Raw genomic sequence first — 19,228 nt, 5'->3', positions numbered from 1 at the left:
GGTGAGTCACGAGGAGCACCTGCCACTGCCCTTCATGGATCTCCTAATGCCCTTGTCTGTGCCAAGCTTTGGCCTCCCCTCACCAACCCTCCCCTCATGCACCTTGTTTCCCTGCAGAGACAGAAAAGCAAGAACAGAGAGAGAGAAGGCCACAGCACAGAGGGCAAAGGGTGCAGAAGGGTGTGATACAGCGGCAAAAAAGGACCAGGGTGGTATGGCTTTTCCATTCTTTAGGCAGGTTTCATGAAAAAAACGTCAGTTCTGTGTTCTGGCCTGATATCTCGCGTGGCAGGAAATGCTCAGGGCTCACCCTGAAGGATGGAACGAAATCCACATCCCCGTAGAATGCTGGACTACCGCATAACCTCCTGGCGAATGTCCTTCACTGAAGAACTCTTGAGCCCGGGGCCCCTTGAAGATCTTGCCTGACTTCTTCTTGGGCTAGAAGATGGACCCAGCAGCAACTTTTCTGGAACCAAGAAGCGGAGCCTCTTCCTGCTTTTTAGAATGGGGAATGTCTTCTGCTTCAGCGCATCGAGGCAAGGCTTCTTTCAACAGGCCTTCGGCTGTCCTCCACACCAGAGAACCGAGAGATGCTGTGCTGGAAGCTGGAATGGAAAAGCCGACTGGTTTCCCTCTTCTTCTTTGGAGGGAGGGTCACTCCTAGCACTGGAGGTAGACTGGATTGCTGCAAGTCCTTATAAAAGGGAGATGGTGATGGAGGTGAGGCATCTGTGACTCTGCAGCCAAGACTAGAGGGGGAATCCCGTGGAGACTGAGTCACGGTCGCTTGGCTCCCTGTGTTGCCATCAACTCCCAGCCCTGGGCCTCAGCAGAGGCGCCTTATCCAGTCTCTCAGGTGAAGGCAGGGCCAACAAACAGGGCTGCAATCCCAGAATGGGAGTGTCCTAACATAAGAAGGATGGCTTCATCGTCCAGTCTATCATCTGTGGGCCTCGCTAAGCTGTTGCTGAGCATCTCCATGGTCTGCCTTACTTATTTATTTGTCAAGTTTATGTGGCCGCCCATCTCACAAGAAAGTGACTCTGGGTGGTCTGCAACAAGACAGTAAAAAAGTTAATATATAAAAGAAAATTATTTTTTTTTTAAAAATATTTAAAGCACAAGGCTGAGAGAGAACAGCAGACATAAATAACAACAGAGCCACCTCAGCATCTTACCGCTCCCTAAGGGCCCCCAGGCCTGATGGCATAACCAGGTTTTGAGGGACTTGAAGAAGTTGATTTCTTTAGTTCTGACCTTTACTTGCCATATAAGGCGTCTCCAGTTTGCGTCAAATCCGCAAACGAAACAATACAAAGAACATGCAAAGTGAGCAACAGAAACCCAATAGCAAGTTCCCAAGTGGGAACAAATATTGCCTTGAAGGCCATGCCAGAGACTCTATGTTGTCCCAGAAAGCTTGGGTCCTTTCATCCTTCCCTATCCGAGGTGAGAATGCAATGCAGTGGAGGTGTCCATTTGCCCCGTAGCCATAATCTCTTGGTGTTCGCAGCCTGGGCGCAGCCTATAAGATGACCAAGTAAAGGTTTTGAACCCAGGGAAATCACAAATTCTGGCTCTTTCATCTTGGCACATTACTGGGCAGACACAGATAGGCCGTTGTATTGAACGAGGTTTATCCAAGACACAGGGTGCAAAGTAAAAGAATAAGCTCCACATTAAACAAATAGGAATAAACCAAGGTGCCTCCATGGGCTGGATAAAGATTTCCCATGGCTATAAAAGGATTAGATACAGCTTCTCTTTTTAACAAGAAAACCCTGGTTGGGCGCTCACCTATGAAATGATCACTTTTCCACAGGGGCTAATTGGGACCTCTCTCATTTTAGAGGGTTAGAGCAGGTCCTGGGCTGAAGTCTAGGACCACACCCTCTCCAGAATACATACATAGGTCAAAATAAAATCCCATCTCAAGCCCTATTTTAGCAACTACCATCCACCATTCTGTGGGGTATCTTCTCCCTTGAAAAGTCACTATCCCCAGTGGGGGTAGTTGAGGAGGACCGAAGACCCAAATTTGGGGCTTCAATTCACTTGCCATTAATCATCCCACTGTGAGAAAAATATATATTTGGGTGAATCTTTGGGTGAAAAAGACAAGTTTTAGAGGCCTCAGATGAATGGGATCGCCTTAATAAGATTGAAACATAAAGGCATATGGAAGCATCCTTGAAGCTGATGTGAACCAGGCCGATTGTAAACTCCTATCACAAACATCCCCATAGCAACCTGGGCATCTGCCCTGAGGAAGGATGCCTTCTTCCTGGCATTTGGCACCTTGAACTAATTTGTGTCTTCTTCTCTGTGACACTATTGTTTTACTAGCAGTTAACAGATAACAGAGGGGCAGAGAGTAACTTGAGAACTATTGCTTATATAGGTATGCCTGCATCATCATATGAATATGTATGTGTATACGTATACGTTCTTTTTCCCTTCCCCTTCTCATAGAACTGTATAAATATCAGAGCATCCATTTTGCCTGTGGGGGAGTGGCTCCCACTAACTTCTGGTGGGGTCCCCCTCCAGTATGTACTGCTCAATAAACACTGCAGTGAAGCCTTGATTATTCTGCATTTGTGTCCTGCGTTTTGATCCCACACCACAAATGGATCTGCCTTACTTCTGTCAGGTTCAGCCTGGCACGGCATGCACCATTCCACCTAGTCAGTTTCAATGCCCCAGGCACAGGCAGTGGAAAGAAGAAGCAACCAAACCGCAAGTAAATCACCAACAGGTGCCCCAAAGGGATCTGCCTCACTTCAAAGGGCAGGTACAAAAAGAGTCTGTTATCGATTTCTCCAGTAACAAGAACCCAATATTCATATAACATAGGGGGTCTGCTTTGTTTACCTACATATACAGGGGGTACATATGAAGGAGTTTGAAAAGAATGTGGTGTTGTACTAAAGATGGGTAAGGTCCCAGTTCACTGCCCATTCACCTATTGTTTGAACAAATACTTCACACCTTCTACAGGTCCAATTGTCCACTGCTTTTGGACACTCTCCCAGTGGAGTGTCTGGTTCTGCTGCCTGCTTTACTCTGGTATAGTGAATCCACAGCTTGACTCCGGCTAGTTTTAGACATGTCTGGGTTGTCAGCAACACTTGGAATGGTCCCTTCCACTGTGGTTGCAGAGTTTCGTCTTTCCAGGATCTTAGGTAGACCTGATCTCCTTGTCTGATTTTGTGGACTGGAGCATCTAAGGGCAGAGACTGGTGGGCATGAGTATATCTGTGGAGAGAAGAAAAGGCAGTAGAAAGGCAGACCATATTTTAGCATCTCTTTTCCCCCAACAGTCATCTGAGTACCATGTGCCACTAGTGAAGCCACTGGGTAGGGTCTCCCATATAGAATTTCCAAAGGGTTAATTCCTCTAGGTGATACCCTAACCCTCATTAAGCCTAATGGTACAGCCTGTGGCCAGTTTAATTGGGCTTCCTGACAGAATTTGGGCAGGTGACGCTTGAGGGTCTGGTTCATTCGTTCAATCTACCCACTGCTCTGAGGTCTCCAAACAGAATGTAACTTCCAGCGAATCTGCAAGGCCTTTGACACTTGCTGGGTTACTTGGGAGACGAAGTGTGGCCTGGAATCTGATCCCACAATTTGGGGCACCCCAAACCTCAGAATGATCTGTGCTAGTGAGTGCTTGGTCAATTCTCTGGCTTTGTTGGTCCTGCAGGGGAAGGCTTTGGGCCATGCTGAAAACATGTCCACAAAAACAAGCAGGTATCGATATCCTTGTGTCCTAGGCAATTCTGTGAAGGCCACTTGCCAGGCGTCCCCGGGCCCTGCTCCTTCTGGTTGTGCCCCCGGTGGACTTTTCCTCACAATTTTAGGGTTATTCCTTAAGCAGATTTCACACTGTGCTACCACTCGTTCAGCTTCCACATATAGTCCTGGGCTCACAATTGGTCTTCCATTACAGTTGCGCTTTGATGGCTAGATTGAAGAAGGTCCTGTATCCTTTGACATATAAGGATTTTCAATACCACAATCTTTCCTGAGGGAGTCTCTAGCCAACCATCGGAACACCGGACAGCTTTCCAACCTATTGCTTGCTGCTCCTTCTCAGTGTACTGTGGGTCATCTGGTAAAATAACTTGAGGCACTAAGGCTTCAATCTTGGCCTTCCAAATATCTTTAAGGGCCACTGCCTTAGCTGTCTAATCAGCCTTTCGATTTCCGTTAGTGATAGGGTCACTTCCTTTCTGATGTGCTCTGCTATGCATGACAGCTACTTCCTTTGGGTAGGTTATAACTTCCAGCAACATCAAGATTTCTTGTACATGTTTAAGACTGCTACCAGCTGTAGTCAGTAATTCCCTTTCTTTCCACAAAGCACCATGCACGTGTAAAATGCCAAAAACATATCGAGAATCTGCATAAATATTAACTGTCTTATCAGCAGCTAGGGAGAGAGCACGAATCATTGCAACAATTCTGCTTTTTGAGCTGAGGCGTGAAGGGGTAGAGGATTGGCTTCTACCGCTTCCCACTGTGTGACCACTGCATATCCTGCTCTTCTTTCTCCCTGGACTACCGTGCTGCCGCCATTCACAAAATACTCTAGCTCTGCATTATGTAATGGGGTGTCTTTCAAATCGGGGCAACTGGAGAAGGTAATTTCAATCACTCACACACAGTCATGTTCAAGTTCTCCCTGCTCTCTTTGTGGCAGGAGAGTTGCGGGGTTAAGTGTGGTGCTGGTGGCTACAGTAAAGTTTAGGATTGTCCAGGAGTGTTGCCTGACAATTGGCCATCCTGCTTGGAGTATGCCAATGATTTCCTTTCTGTTCCAGCACTGTTAGCACCGAATTTGGCACCTATATAGTAATTGGTTGGCCAAGAGTCCATTTTTCTGCAACTTTTACTAAAATACTCATGGTGGTAGTGGTTTATAGGCAAGCTGGCCATCCTGCTGCTTCTGGGTCCATTATCTTCAAGAAATATGCCATGGGGCAATGCCAGCTACCCAGCAAACTTGCAGTCCAGGGTCCATTCAAATGGGTCACAGCCTTTTCCTTGGATAGCCTCATAAAGGGGTTTTGCCATTACCCCAAAACTGTAGATCCAGATACAACAGAAACCCACCATACCCAAAAAAAACCCTAAATTGCTTCCGGGTTTTTGGTTCAGCCAGTCTGCAAATGGTGTCCTTTCTTTCTGGGAGCAATGCTTGCTGTCCCTTAGAAGTAGTGTACCGTAAATGAGTAACAGTCTCTTGTGAAATCTGAGCCTTAGTTTTGGACACCCTGTAGCCTGCCTGTCCCAGAAAGTTTAGCAGTGCAATTGTACATTGGTCGCAAGCTTGGCTAGTCTCTGTACAAACCAGCAGATCATCCATGTTCTGAAGCAAGTGCATGTCACCCTCCGGGGGGGGGGGGTTCCACTGCTGGTGGTCTGCTGTTAGTGCATTGCCAAAAAGGGTGGGGCTATTTTTTAACCCCCTGAAGTAATACAGTCCAACACATCTGAGTTTTGTATCATGTGTCTGGGCTTTCCCATTGGAAAGCGAAAATCTCCTGGCTATTCGGAGCCAAAGGGATGCAAAAGAGAGCCTCTTTCAAGTCCAACACTGAGAACCACGTTCCCCCAGGTGGTAAGGTAGCAAGCAGATTATATGGATTCGGCACCACAGGGTGGAGTGTAACCGTCACCTGGTTCACTGCCCTTAGGTCCTGCACGAAACAATACTCAGTAGAGCAGGGCTTCTGTACTGCTAATACTGGAATGTTGTGACTGAGTTACACTCCCAGATTAACCCATAGGCGATGAACTTCTTGATTATAGCCTGGAGCCCCTTCCTTGCTTCCCATTTTAATGGGTACTGTTTCACGTTGGGGGGCACAGTTCCTGGTTTTAAATCCACTTGTACTGGGATCACATCCTTTGCTCTCCCCGCCTTTTCATCTGCCCACACCCAAGGTACCACAGCATCCAAAGTTTCTGTCGGTATTTTATTTTCAGGTGGAGGCAATTGCACGAGAGCCACTTGCACCCTCCAACCTTGGTCCATCGGCACAATCAATGTCACTTTATTCTCATCAAACGTTAATTCTGCCCGCATTTCACACAACAGATCTCTTCCCAACAGAGGTAAGGGGCATTCCGGTATATATAAAAATTGGGGCCTGAGCCTTTTGTTTCCCAAAACGCAAGCCATTGGGTTTAAGAATTATGTAACCCTAACCCTAACCCTAACCCTGACATAAAAGCACTGACATACGTAACTTCTTCCCACTTCCCATTTCTTTTGCAAAACACATACAGCTGTAAAATGTCATTATATTTCAAACTGCCACTCAGTGGACACATTGCTCCATCCTCTAATTGGTGTAAAACTTCAAATTTTCTTTTGTCATGGGATCCCCTCCAAACTGTTTCCAGTGTTTAAGGGTGCATCCAAGAGAACCACATTCTCAAATCTTACTCTGCCCACCTCCAATTTTCTTATTGGCACCTTGGGTCGCCTCCTATGTTCTTTCTGATCCCTGAAACCTCAGCAAAGCCTCACAGGTGAATAAGCACTGGTCTTGGTGTCCGGATGCTGAAACGTCATCAGGCCAGCCCCAGTTGATCAGAGAATAGGTACAGGACTTATACCCATTCCAGATGAGGTGCTCACCAGATGAAGAGTGAGAATGCAGTCCTTCCCTGGCCCCTTCGGCCTTCCTTGCCATACTTCTTGGGTGTTGCACCTTTGAGTCTCCGATGTCACCCTTATGTCAGCCCAAACACCCAACTCTGGCTTATTTAGTGGCTCATAAACACTCACTCTCTCTTTTAGGAGGGCATGCGGATCTTAGCAGTCCCCCTTGCTTTGGGGTGGGGGTTTTGTTTTGCTCCTCTGGTAGTTCTTTGATTGGCATATGTTCACTGCTTGATTGTGTGCCTGGTGGTAACCTCTGCTTATCTGGGCGATGATTGCGGGTGATTGATTGCTGGTGAGGCGATCTTCTGACCTTTTGTCTCTTTTGAATGGTATGTAGATGCTGTTTATCTCTACAAAGCAGCAATTAACAGACACATAAACAGCATCTACATACCATTCAAAAGAGACAAAAGGCCAGAAGATCGCCTCACCAGCAATCAATCACCCGCAATCATCGCCCAGATAAGCAGAGGTTACCACCAGTTATACAATCAAGCAGCAAACATATGCCAATCAAAGAACTACCAGAGGAGCAAAACAAAACCCCCACCCCCACCAACACTGGCAGGGCGTGCCACTGTATATAAGCAAACCCCATCCCATTCTAGCACTGAAGATGTTACCTAGCTGGGTAATGAATGTTTGCAAGAAAAGAACCAAGCTCAGAGAATGCCAAGGACTCCACAGACATTGGCTGGCTGAGAGAAGATCTCAGTTTGGCCCTTTAGAAATGCCTCCATTTAGAGTTACAGACTTTCAGTGGAGACACACGAGTTCAGGATCTTAAGCAGTCATGAAGTCTCCAGGGAACACACGGCACACGGAGAGTCTCTGTTAACCTACAAACGCTTTATTATTTACAATTGCTTAAGCGTCACACGTGCACATGTGCATACACATGCATACCGCCTTGCCCTGCTACACCCAGGCTCAGGGAATTTTCAAGGATTGGGGAAGACAGGAGCTCTCTGTTGGTGATAGTTGCATGCATGGATTGGGGTCTTCTAACAGAGCCCTGTACCGCTTGTCCTTTTCTCCATTGCCAGAAGCATCCACCATGTATTGCTTTTCACATCATCTCAGCCCTTCACTGACCTGTTCGGTTGCTGGTCACATGTGACTTACTGCATGGCGAGTAACTGTTAACCTTCTTATCTCTGGTAGTTGTCCTCTGGTCCTTGTCTGGTCTTGATGGATTTTCTCCCTGGGACTGCTCCAGGGCGATTCTTCTTTGTGGTAGTTAGTAGCCAGACCTGGTGCAGAGGCTTCCTTCTTTGCTTTTCCTGAGTTGGATCTGTCTAGTTCCTTCTGAGTGACCCAAGCAGGATTTGAGCAGAGGTCCATCTGTCCACACTGCACATCTGCATCTGTCCTCAAACTCAATTCACCTGTTTCTCCCAATGTCTTATTTCTTGAACATTAACAATGGCATAAGCAAGCACGGTGACTGCAGAAAACTTTGTTCAATTCTGGACATTATACATTTCGGCATCACTGTTAGCCAAAGCAATTTCTATCATCTGCATGGCTTGGTGGACCTCTAGAGAACAACAGTAAGTCCACTGTGTAGCTGAGGAACCTTGGCAGCCTACAAACACTGCCTACTTTTCCATGGATCCCCAACCTCTCACACTGTCTAGATGCAGCTAACGTGGCAAGAGGGAGAAGATTTGGGGAGCACCGATTCAGACAGATCTGGATTTGACCATGTTCCTGCTTGGCAGAAATACTCTAATGATCTGTTCCCGAATCTCCTTGGTTCTCACTCCATACACAATGGGATTCAACATAGGAGGAAAGAGAAGGTAAAGGTTGGCCAGTAGGATATGAATGTGGGGAGCAACATTGTGGCCAAAGCGGTGGGTGAAAAAAGAGAAGAGTGCTGGGGTATAAGAGATGAAGATGACACAGAGGTGGGAAGCACAGGTGCCAAAGGCCTTGAACCTGGCTTCAATGGAAGAAAGGCGGAGCACTGCACGGACAATGAAGAAGTAAGAGAGGCCAATGCATAGAAAGTCCCCTCCAATGACGATCAGGGCCACACTTAGCCCGTAGGCACGGTTGATGCTGGTGTCTCCACAGGCCAACTTCACCACAGCCATGTGCTCACAGTAAGTATGCTGAATAACATTTGTCCGACAGAAGGACAGCCTTTTCATCAGGAAAGGACATGGAGACATCAACAGGGTTCCCCTGACAACACCTGCTACCCCCACCTTGGCAGCTAGTGAGCCCGTGAAGAAAGAAGTGTATCTGAGAGGGAAGCAGATGGCCACGTAACGATCTAGAGCCATGGCCAAGAGCACTGCTGACTCCATCATACATAACGCATGGATAAAGAACATCTGGATCAGGCAGCTATCAACCTGGATCTCCCCAGCCTGGAGACAGAAGATGCAAAGCATCTTGGGCAATGCAGAGGTGGAGGCTGCTAAGTCAATAGTGGACAGCATGCAGAGCAAGTAGAACATGGGCCTGTGGAGTGCTGGTTCTGATACTATCACTAGTAAAAGGATGCAGTTCCCAGTAATAATGATCACATAGCTGATGCAGACTAGCACTGAGAACCACCTGTGATATGCCTCCAACCCTGGGATGCCTTGCAACACAAAGGCAGAAGGCCAGGAGTATGTCAAATTGACCATCATTCAGATCATCAGAGATGCACCAACCACTTCGGCCACTAGCTTCACTGAAGATCATAGCACCTGTCAATCAGAGCAGAAGAACAGAGAGGTGGGAAGTGCTTGGAGCTGCAGGAGACCTTCTCTTTTTTACTCTCCTTCGACACTGTAGAGGTCTTGCTCATGCTAAACTATGGCGTGGGCCAGCCCTGTGCCCTGCCCAGAACCCGTCTCCAGTGGAAAATTGGGGGAGCTTCAAAAGAAGCGGGCAGCTCCGGTCCCACAGTGGCAGCAGTGGGCCGGGGGGATTCAAGGTACAGCTTTACGAATGAGCTGAAAAATGTTGGCTGCGGATGTGGGAACTGGACCGGGCAGCCCACTGCCCTAGCCAAGAGGGTGGCTGGATTGTTGCATCTGCCTGGATTGTTGCATCTTGAAAAACTCACCAGGCAGCAACAGCCTTTCTCAAGTCCTTGTAGAGTGGGGGTGTCGTGCATCCTCTAGGGCACTGGTTGTGTAGCACCAGTGTTGCTCCTTCCGTGAGGAAGGAGTCTTTATAGGCTTGAACAGCCCAAGTGGGATCCTGGCCAGCTCCCACCCTCAGCACGTCTCTGCTGTTCTGCTGCCTTGTTGTTCTTTAAGCCTGCCCCTCAGGAGAAGCTGCGGGCTGCTTTGGGGGCTCTCAGAAGGCCCAGCAGATTGGGATGTGTGTACGCAGATCACTGGAGACAAGGGGAGGGCGGTCGAAGAGCTCCCCCTCCAGCATTGCTGGCCCTGAAGATGGCTGAGTGAGCAGGAGCCTCTGCAGACTGGCATGGCCTGTTGGCAGGAGGAGCAATTGGGCATGAGGGTGGACTGGGGGGCCACCTCCTCAGTCACCCTGTTAATCCAGCTTTTCCTGTTCCCCCGATGCCTTAAGGCAACACACTAGCACACTGCTCTTTCTCTTCCTTTGCTCCACTGCGTTGAAAATCCAAGGAAATAGTGCAAGAGAAAATATGGTGCTGGTCTCTACGTGACCTTCTCAGGTCGTGGAAAACAAAAAATCCTGTTCATTGAGCCATCTCACTTTCAGAAGGCATGAAAAACACACAGTACATTTTTTAAAACCTATATCTAAACAGAATTGTAATGGATAAGCCTCATGGTGCTATTTAGCATCTGGAGTACAGTAAATGGAAGAAGGAATAAAATCAGCTTCATCCTTGGTGTCCAACGCAACCATTGAATCAGGGAGAGCGCTCGGGTGATGCCTTGACTATGTGTCATCAAGTCGTTCTCGTCCTCTTCTTCTCTTTCCTTCCACCTTTCCCAGCATTAGAGCCTTCTGCAGAGAGCTTGATCGGTGTGGTGTGTCCAAAGTAGGATAGTTTGGGCCTCCAGTAGGAACTCTGGTTGATTTGTCTGATGACCTGTCAGTTGGTTTTCTTGGCTGTCCGTGGTCTTCTCGGGAGTCTTCTCCAACCCCAAAGTTCAAAGACATCAATACTCTTCCTAGCTTGCTTCTTCAAGTCCAACTTCCACTTCCATAGAGGGTCACAGGGAATACCACGACTTGCATGACGCTGAATTTTGTAGGTAGAAGAGTCACCCATGATGGGCAGCCCTGGGGCTAAGGAGGCATCTTGATGAAAGCTAGAAGAATGTCCGGGTGGGCCGGGAGGCAAAAATAAAGTTTGATGCTGCAAAGATATATCTACTGTTGGTGTTCTGTTTCAAGGTAGTAGGCACAGTTGCCAGGGAGCAAAAGCAGATAACAGCAGACAAGTTTCAAAACAAAGACTTATCAAGAAAAGTACCGCTTGTAGTTGGAGAACCAAAAGACTCCTCTAATTCCAAGACCAAAAGTCATGAAGCCAAACTGGGCAGTCAGCCAATCCGGAAGTCAGGAATTCAGGATACACACAAGACACAAGCTCGGTTTTCAAACGGTTGTTTTCCAACAGAGAGTGAAGGCAAAGCCAGCTACGTACATCTCTCTGCTGGCAGCTGGCTGCAGCGATTCCGGCCTCATCATTTGCCTTGTGAGGAGTCTCCTTGATTGACGCTGCTCTGCTCGCCTCTGGGTGCATCTGGATCTGGGGCTTGGGGGTCGTGCCTCATCATCTGACTGCTCCAGCTGAACAGGAGAGGCCTGTGGCAGATCAGCCGGAGCAACATTGTCAGAATCAGTTTCAGAGCCAGACTCTGAATCGTGGCTCATGACAACTGGAACCTGGACTGTAAGAACCATGAATCAACTGCTGGTGCTGTCAGAGCACAGGTGTGATGTCTGATCGTCAGGAAGATGGGGCAGAAGCTATGGTTGGCTTACCTAGATGGATCATTCCTGACGTTTTGTCATTCTCACCTGTGGCGTAATGAGGGATGGATGGACTGAGGCAATTGTGTTGATATGGAAGAGTGGCTGACTTTGGCGCTGCCCTTGGCCTCCTCTGGGTGAGAGCTGGGGAAGGGGAGTGATGGGGAGTGGCAAGCCTTGGCTCTTCCACCTGGGCAGAACCAGGTGGTTTGGGGTAGGTGTCCCTACCTGCTCGTTGAAAGCAGAGAGCAGGTACTAGAACATGCAGATGAACGGATTGGGGGGGGTTGTCCTGGGACCTGGGTTGCTCGGGGCTCGTGCAGAAGTGGCTGGGAATCAGAGCACCCCTCTGGATGAGGGGGATAGGATGATTGGGATGGGGCCCTTTCACCAGGGGGAGGGATGGGGGCAGGCAGAAACATCACTGGGGTCGGAGGCAGAGGAGATATGGCGGGAGATGCGGAATGGGCCTCTCTTGACGGAACATGGCCTCGGTGCCTCGTACCAGCCCCCAAACTCTTCCCCAGTGCCTGGTCACTGGACCTTCAGAGTCACTGGGCTTTTGGCAGTTGCTGCGAAATGCCAGGTCAGCCTGTCATGAAGCCTCTCTCACCTGTGACCTCCTTGTGGATGAGAGGGTTGGCCTGGCATATATTACTGAGACCTGGACGGTTGTGAGTTGGGGGTTGTCCTCTCAGAATGTGCCCGCCTAGGTTTTGAGTGTGGCAGCTGCCAAGACTCTGCGGAAGAGGAGGTGGAAGAGCTATGGGCATCCAAGGTGCTCTGGGGGCTTTCAGAGGAACTTCTCCACAGGTTACCAGATGTGAGACTATTTGAGAGGCTGGCTCTAAGGTTCAGGTGGGACTGTTGCTGCTGAACCACCCTCCCTGCTATGTAGCAACTTCCTTACCTGAGTTGCTCAACTCTGTGTCCAGGTGGATGGTGGAGTTCTCTAAGCAGGCACCATGGCAACCATGGGCCTGACCCAGGTCACCAAGGGCCTGACACAGTGGTGGTCACATGTTGGGTCTGTTTCTTGTCTTGAGGCAATGGTGAAATGATTTGGTTTTGGTGAGGCTGTGAGAACAGCCACCTAGGTTTAAGATTCGTGCCCCTCCTGGTTAGCTAAGTCTTCCTGGGAGACAACGTGCGGTTGAGTGCAGGTGGTGGTAAATTCATCCTTGCAAGCCACGATGACCCCATCGCCACTTAAGGAGACCGCGACTCACCTGCTCCTCAAGAAACCATTGCTGGGCCCAACTGTGCGCCTTACGGAAAGTTGTTGGGAAGGTAGTTGTGCTGCAGCTGGCAGGATCAGCGCGGGAATGGTGCATTCCTTCTGGCCCTTTTTTGTATTACACTGGCCTTCAGTATCGTGGTATTCTTCTGGACCAACTCTGGGGTTGGGAGTGGGAGACCCAGTGTTTTGGTAGTTCTCCTCCTCCCTTCATGGCCAGTTCCAGTCAGTGTCAGTAGGAGGGGAGAGATCTAGTGTTGGACCACTACTTTATGGGGTCCCTCAAGGCTCTACATACTCTCTGCTCTTACTTAATATCTACACAAATCTGCTGGGAGAAGTTATCTACCAACATGGGTTCAGTAGCAAAAGTATGCAGAAGAATTGGGGACTTCTATCCTTTAGTTCTGGATGGTATGCCATCTGGGGGTCCTCCAGGCTTCTCATCTCCTGCCTGAAGAGGGTGTGACCAGGAAGGCCTGTACACAAATCCATCTTGTGTACCTATTGTGCCTGTTCTTGGATCGGGAGCCTCCACTCACAGTCACTCATGCCTTAGTCACCTCTTGGTTGGACTATTGCAACACTCTCCTTGGGGCTATGGCTGAAGACCACCTGGAATTTGCAACTGATACAGAAGGCAGTGGGGCAGGTAGTTGCAAGAGCACCACAGTAGGCCATGTATCGCTACTGCTCTCTCAGCTTCCCTGGCTCCCAGTAGGCTTCTGGGTGCCATTCAGGGTCCTGGTTACGATAAAGGTCCTATAAAGCCTTTCATGGCACAGGATCACTTCCACGTGCGGTCGCCCCTCTCCGGTTGCATTTGTCCATCTTATGAGATCTGACAGGGTGGACAAGTTCCAGGTCCCCTCCGTAATGCAATCCGGTGAGACCCTGCAGGCACGCCTTCTCTGTCAGGGCACCTGCCTTCTGGACCCCTCGTCCCCCAAGAATTGGACGGCCCTGACCCTGCTGGCCTTCTGCAAGACCTCGAAGACCACGTTTTCCCCCTGGGCATTGGACTAGGGTGACAGATGAACTGGTCTGAAATGGTGTTGGAATAAACAATTGTGGGCTGCCCTTAATCGTATCGTGTCTTTTTGTTCTCTGTTGTTTTACTTCGTAAGGATTTGTAAGGTTTTAATCGTATGTTACCTTTCCGGAGTTGCAACTGGTGAGTTGGGTGGCTGTATAAATGGATTAAATTAATAAATAAAGCCATCTTGCTGGATGCTATATAGGTTGGCATCTCCTGCAACTTTGCATGCTTGCAAGTTTAGTATTGTATAATTCAGTATTAAGCTGAATGGAGAGCCATTTCTCTGCATTGCTTTAACGTGGGTTCCTGGCGGGAGGAAGGGGTTGGTGACCTCAAACGGTGGGTCTCTAAGAATTCTGTCTTGTTTAATGCTCTTTAGGGTAATACAATTTGCAACATTTTCGATGGATTCAAATAAGGACTGGATTCATTTTTTGCATACTGTCAAAAATTGGGCACAAACTGAACCAAATTCTCTGCGTGAGCACGTGCGTGAGAAAGCTGCTACTGTTCTTCTGTGGGACAAGAACATTTAGCAACCCACTTCTTTTGTTTGTTGAATATGAACTTGCAAGAAAACAATAACTTTGGAGCCATTAGAGTTTTGCAGTGAAAAAGGCCAGGAATTAAGCTTTAAAGCAGCCTGCACGATGTATGGGGCCCGTGGGCCACGTGCCGTCCCCCCAGCAGCCTTGTGTGGCCCACCGGCCTCCTTGGAAACTCAGCAAAGCCACTGCCGCCACCGCCACCGGGAAGGCTCTCCTGCTGCCACCTAGTCTTCACAGCCACCCCCGCCCTGAAAGACCCTTTGCCAAGCGCCTCCGGGCCTCCCCGACACAGCCGGCCCCATCGCCGCTGCCACACCGCTAGCCACCAGACAGCTGCCTGGTGCGCCAGCTGTTCCTTTGAGACCCACGGGTACGTTTAATGTACCAGTGTGGCCTTTCCGCTCTATGAGTTGTGCCGGCCTGCTCTGAAGCAAACCGATCTATTTACAAAATGTTCGTGCCCACCCAAATCCGTTACAGAGTGAAAAACAATAAAAGGTAAGCAGAATAAGGCAATTATTAAAACGACTCCAGAAGCTATGAAACTGTCAGCCACTTTGTAATGGAAAGTGTGAAATCAGGAAGAAGGTGAAATCTTGGCTCTGCCAGATGGCCTGGGGACCTGATGGGGGCTCGCATTGTTGGAACTGGCAGATTCTGCCCCCTCCCCCCGTCCTCTTGAATTATACAGTCTTTTTATGTGCGTAGTCTTTTTATGTAGTATTATTTTTTCGGTAATTTAATATGGATATTTATTTTTACTGTTTTTAATGTTTGATTTTAATTGTGAGCTGCCCAGAGTCACCCTCTGGGGGAGATGGGCGGCATATAAATGAAATAAATGAAATAAATAAATAAAAAGGGGGCTTCTTCAGCTGTCAAACTGCATCATGCACAGCAGTTCACCCGAGCCTGGCCTTGGGGCTCACCCCTCCCACCCCCCGTCTCAGAAAATCACACACAGTTGAACCGTTGCCTACTTCATGCCAACGTATCAATTCTTTTTTTATTTTGGTGCAGCAGGTCCTTCATACCTAAAGGGCTATGAATTGCAATAAATCGAAGTGCCAGTTTCTCCTGAATTTGTGACTATCGTCCCAGGAGTTCTGAACCGCGGAATGACGGGCTTCTAAGGAGTGAACCTTTAACATCACTTTAGAAGTCCTGATTCCAATAACAGAGACCCTGTTCTGGGGAGGGCAGCCTGTAACTCCCAGCCAATCACCTTCAGGCCCTGTATCTGGAGATTCGCGTCGAACACCCCGCGTCTGCTTCCGGAGGTGGTATCCTTGTTGCTCTGTGGGTCCTCATTGCTGTCAGGATGTTCAGAAGAAATTCTTCCTCCTCCAAGCCTGGCGGACCACCCTCTCACGGATCTCCTTGGTTCTGATGCCGTACACGAGGGGGTTGAGGGCGGGAGGGAGCAGCAGGTAAAGGTTAGCCAGGAGGACACGTACATGGGGGGCAACCTTGTGCCCAAAGCGGTGGGTCAGGATGGAGAAGAGGCCTGGCACAAAAGCAATTAGGATAACACAGATGTGAGAGCCACAGGTGTTGAAGGCCTTGAGTCGTGCCTCCCTGGGCAGCTGGAGAACCGTCCGCAGGATCATGCCGTAGGACAGGCAGATGAGCAGAATGTCTGAAAGCCCCACGTAGAGGGCCACGCTCAGACCATACAGGCTGTTGACAGTGACGTCCGTGCAGGCCAGCTTCACCACGGCCATATGCTGGCAATATGTGTGGGGCACCATGTTGCTTGCACAGAATGGCAGCTTTGTGGCCAGAACTGGGAGTGGCATGATGAGAGCAACGGCCCGGGCCACCACAATAATTCCAATCTTGAAAAGCCTCTGATTGGTCAAGATGGCTTCATAGCGCAGCGGAGAGCATATGGCCACATAGCGGTCAAATGCCATGGCAACAAGAACGGTAGTCTCCATCACAGAGAACGAGTGGATGAAAAACATTTGGGCCAAGCAGCCAGCAAAGCTGATCTCCCTGTCAAGGAACAGGAAGGAAAACAGCATCTTAGGTAGCGTGGCTGATGAGATGACCAGGTCAATGGCCGCCAGCATGGAGAGGAAGATATACATTGGCTTATGGAGACTGGCTTCTACCTTGATGACCAGCAAGATGATGCTGTTCCCCAAGAGGGTAACGAGGTACATAGAAAAGAGGGGGATGGAAAGCCAGTGGTGGGTGGCTTCCAGGCCCGGGATGCCCAGCAGGATGAAGGAGGAGTGGGTGATGTTCTGCAGGAACATGGTGCTGCTCTTCCACCATCGTAGAAGAAGACACTCCCTAAAGGAGAGAAAAACGCCCAGCAGAGTTCCGAGAAGCCCCAGACTCAAGCAGGCAGAGAAAGTGAGTGTCTGTGGGGGTTGGCCACCGAAAAGGTCTGCCCCCCGCCTACTCCCCTGATTTTTGCTCTGACAACGGAGCTCTGCTGGGAAATGAGAAGGACTGGCTGGGCAGCCTAGAAAGGGCACTGAGCCCATCACCTCCTTGGCAGATGGGCCAAAAGCTCGATTTGAGGCAGCTCAGGCGAAGTTTATTTATTTATTATTTCAATTTATATATCCGCCCATCTTGAATATATGACCCTGGGTGGCTCACGACAATGTAAAAACAATATAAGAAACAAAAACGACACAAAAGCAAGGGTTTAAAAGGCAGTATAAAATAGTATGAAAGCCATACGACAAAATCCACAGCTGGGGTCTTCGGACACCCTTCAACAGCCATCAACGCAGCCACTGCACGGGCACCACCACACTCCTGGCAGTCGCTGGCAGAGGCCAGTTTCTTGACTCCAAGTGCGCTCCCTGCCACACTTCCTGCCCGCTCATTCCAAGCATGAACGCAGTCAGTCGTTTGCCAAAAGGCCCTCTGCTCCAGAACCAAACCCAACAGGAAAATTGCCTGCTGGAGCCCTGCACACCAACCTGGGGGCCGCCAGGTGTGTTGGGCCCAAACACTTATCATCCCAGCCAGCAAAACTCACACTTTGTGGTCCAACCCTTTCAAAGAGCAACAGCCCGGGGCTCACATGCTGTGTGTTTTATCGAATCAGCTGCCAACGTCCCATTCCCCTTAAGGACGGGGAATTGGCCTCTCTGCTTCTCATCGTAGCGATATTGGGAGCCCACAGAGGTGGTTTTCTTGCACTTGCATTGGCCACGTGGGCACGGCACGCTCACAGTCTGCCTTTCTACCTTTCAGTCTCCTAACCTGTTGCTTCTCCCGTCAGAGAAACTCTTTTCTTTCCTAGAGTGGAATTTGCAGGATCCCTGAAATCTCTAGCGTGGCAGATACACGGTTTAGGCTGCTGGTTCTCTATGTTTTCTGGGGAAACACACAAAGATCTGCCACGCTGGGCGTCCCCACTCTAAACCAAGGTCTTCTGCCATGCCATAGCCAGAGACTGGAGCCCCGGTGTGTCCTGTCTGCCACCCATCTCCCACAGCCATCCTTTCCCTGCCATGTTCGCCACGTTCCTCTTAACACTCAGACAGATTTGAGGTTAGAAAACAGCCATCCAATGGGTCCCCCACCCCACCACTCCCCCCTTGGATCACCCACCTCACTTGGAGTGAATGTCGCAGGAAGAGAAACGTTTCCAGACCACTCTTGTGTGCGCGTTTGCTTCCCACAGATACAGATGCCTACATACCCCCATCCCTGACCCCAATTTCTGAGCAGATGATTTGGAGGTCACATTTAGTTACAGCCAACCTGACTGCTCAACCGAGCCGTGGCACCCAGAAGTAGCTGCTGTGGCCTCTCTGCCACCCAAGTTCCAACTCTGCTGCTGCTCGCTGAAAGGCCAGGACAGGTAAATAAGGGCTCATCTGGAAGGCCTCTGGTGATTTCAGTCACTCCCTGAAGGAGTGACTGAAATCCAGAAAGGGGGAGGAATGGTCTCTGCCACCAGGTGTGGCTGAAATCCGCTGGGGCTTTGAAATTAGCTGGAACACAAACGTCTTCACAATTTCTGGCCAAGCGGTAGAAGGGGGGGGGGGTGCTCTCTTTCAGCCAGGGGTGGGGTTGCTATCCCCTCTCCAGCATCAGAACAAGGTTCAGCTCCCAGCTTGTTGGCTTCTGTAGCCAAGCCAAGAAGTCAAACGTTCATGTCTCAACCATAGCTTAAAGGAGAGAGAAATATAACAACAGATTACAGAAAAGGCAAAATGATTACATGAAAGAATGTGCTTGCAATGTCTATCGACTGGGCTGATATATTCAAATGCTGAGAGAATGAGAAAATCCTGGGCGGCTTCTGGGTTATGGTCAAGGAACATCTTTTATGCAGAGACTTGAGCAATTGATAGTCAGATGTCATGTTCATCTCTCTAATATTTAGAGACAAATTAAGAACGTAAGACATAAGCTGTGACCTGCTGGATCGGATCCCTGGCCCATCTTGTCCAGCAGCCTGTTCTCCACTGGCCCACCAACTTCATGCGGAAGCCCATCTGTCTGCCAGCAGAGGCCCTTCAGAGGCAGCCCCACCGCCATCCAGGCTGAGAGCCACCGATCCCCAGGACTTCCACGAATCGTTCCAACCCTTTTTAAAGCCAGCCCAGCTGGTAGCCAGCACTACATCTCATGGTAGCAAAATCCAAAGTTGAATTACAAGTTGTATATTAAAAAAATCATTTTGTCTCTCCTGATTCTTCCAGGATTCAGTTTCATTGGGTGACCTCTGGTCCAAGTTTTTTGGGAAGAGAAAAAGACCTCCTCCTTCTCCCTGTGATGGAAAAATAATAAAATAAAGTTAGAAACTCTCCCCC

General features: G+C 49.2%; 2 protein-coding genes across 2 annotated transcripts; both read right to left on the bottom strand.

Moving 5' to 3' along the window:
- Window positions 1-8,370: 8,370 nt before the first annotated feature.
- Window positions 8,371-9,333, bottom strand: LOC103057882 (olfactory receptor 52P1-like). Its single transcript, XM_007445044.3, has one exon. It carries the CDS (start codon window positions 9,331-9,333, stop codon window positions 8,371-8,373), a length of 963 nt encoding a protein of 320 aa, XP_007445106.3.
- Window positions 9,334-15,760: 6,427 nt separating this feature from the next.
- Window positions 15,761-16,699, bottom strand: LOC103065857 (olfactory receptor 52L1-like). The gene has a single exon (XM_007443664.3). The coding sequence runs from the start codon at window positions 16,697-16,699 to the stop codon at window positions 15,761-15,763; it is 939 nt and encodes a 312-aa protein (XP_007443726.3).
- Between the last annotated feature and the right edge of the window lie 2,529 nt (window positions 16,700-19,228).

The sequence above is a fragment of the Python bivittatus genome, unplaced genomic scaffold (assembly GCF_059951505.1).
Source record: "Python bivittatus isolate LINGU-HERP-01145 unplaced genomic scaffold, Pbiv_v1 ctg000340_np1212, whole genome shotgun sequence".
Classification (NCBI taxonomy): domain Eukaryota; kingdom Metazoa; phylum Chordata; class Lepidosauria; order Squamata; family Pythonidae; genus Python; species Python bivittatus.
The sequence above is the reverse complement of the archived record's forward strand: the minus strand, read 5'-3'. Positions and strand labels throughout refer to the sequence as shown.

Coding starts and splice junctions, on each gene's coding strand:
- LOC103065857 (XM_007443664.3), bottom strand. CDS start 16,699: ATGTTCCTGCAGAACATCACCCACTCCTCCTTCATCCTGCTGGGCATC.
- LOC103057882 (XM_007445044.3), bottom strand. CDS start 9,333: ATGATGGTCAATTTGACATACTCCTGGCCTTCTGCCTTTGTGTTGCAA.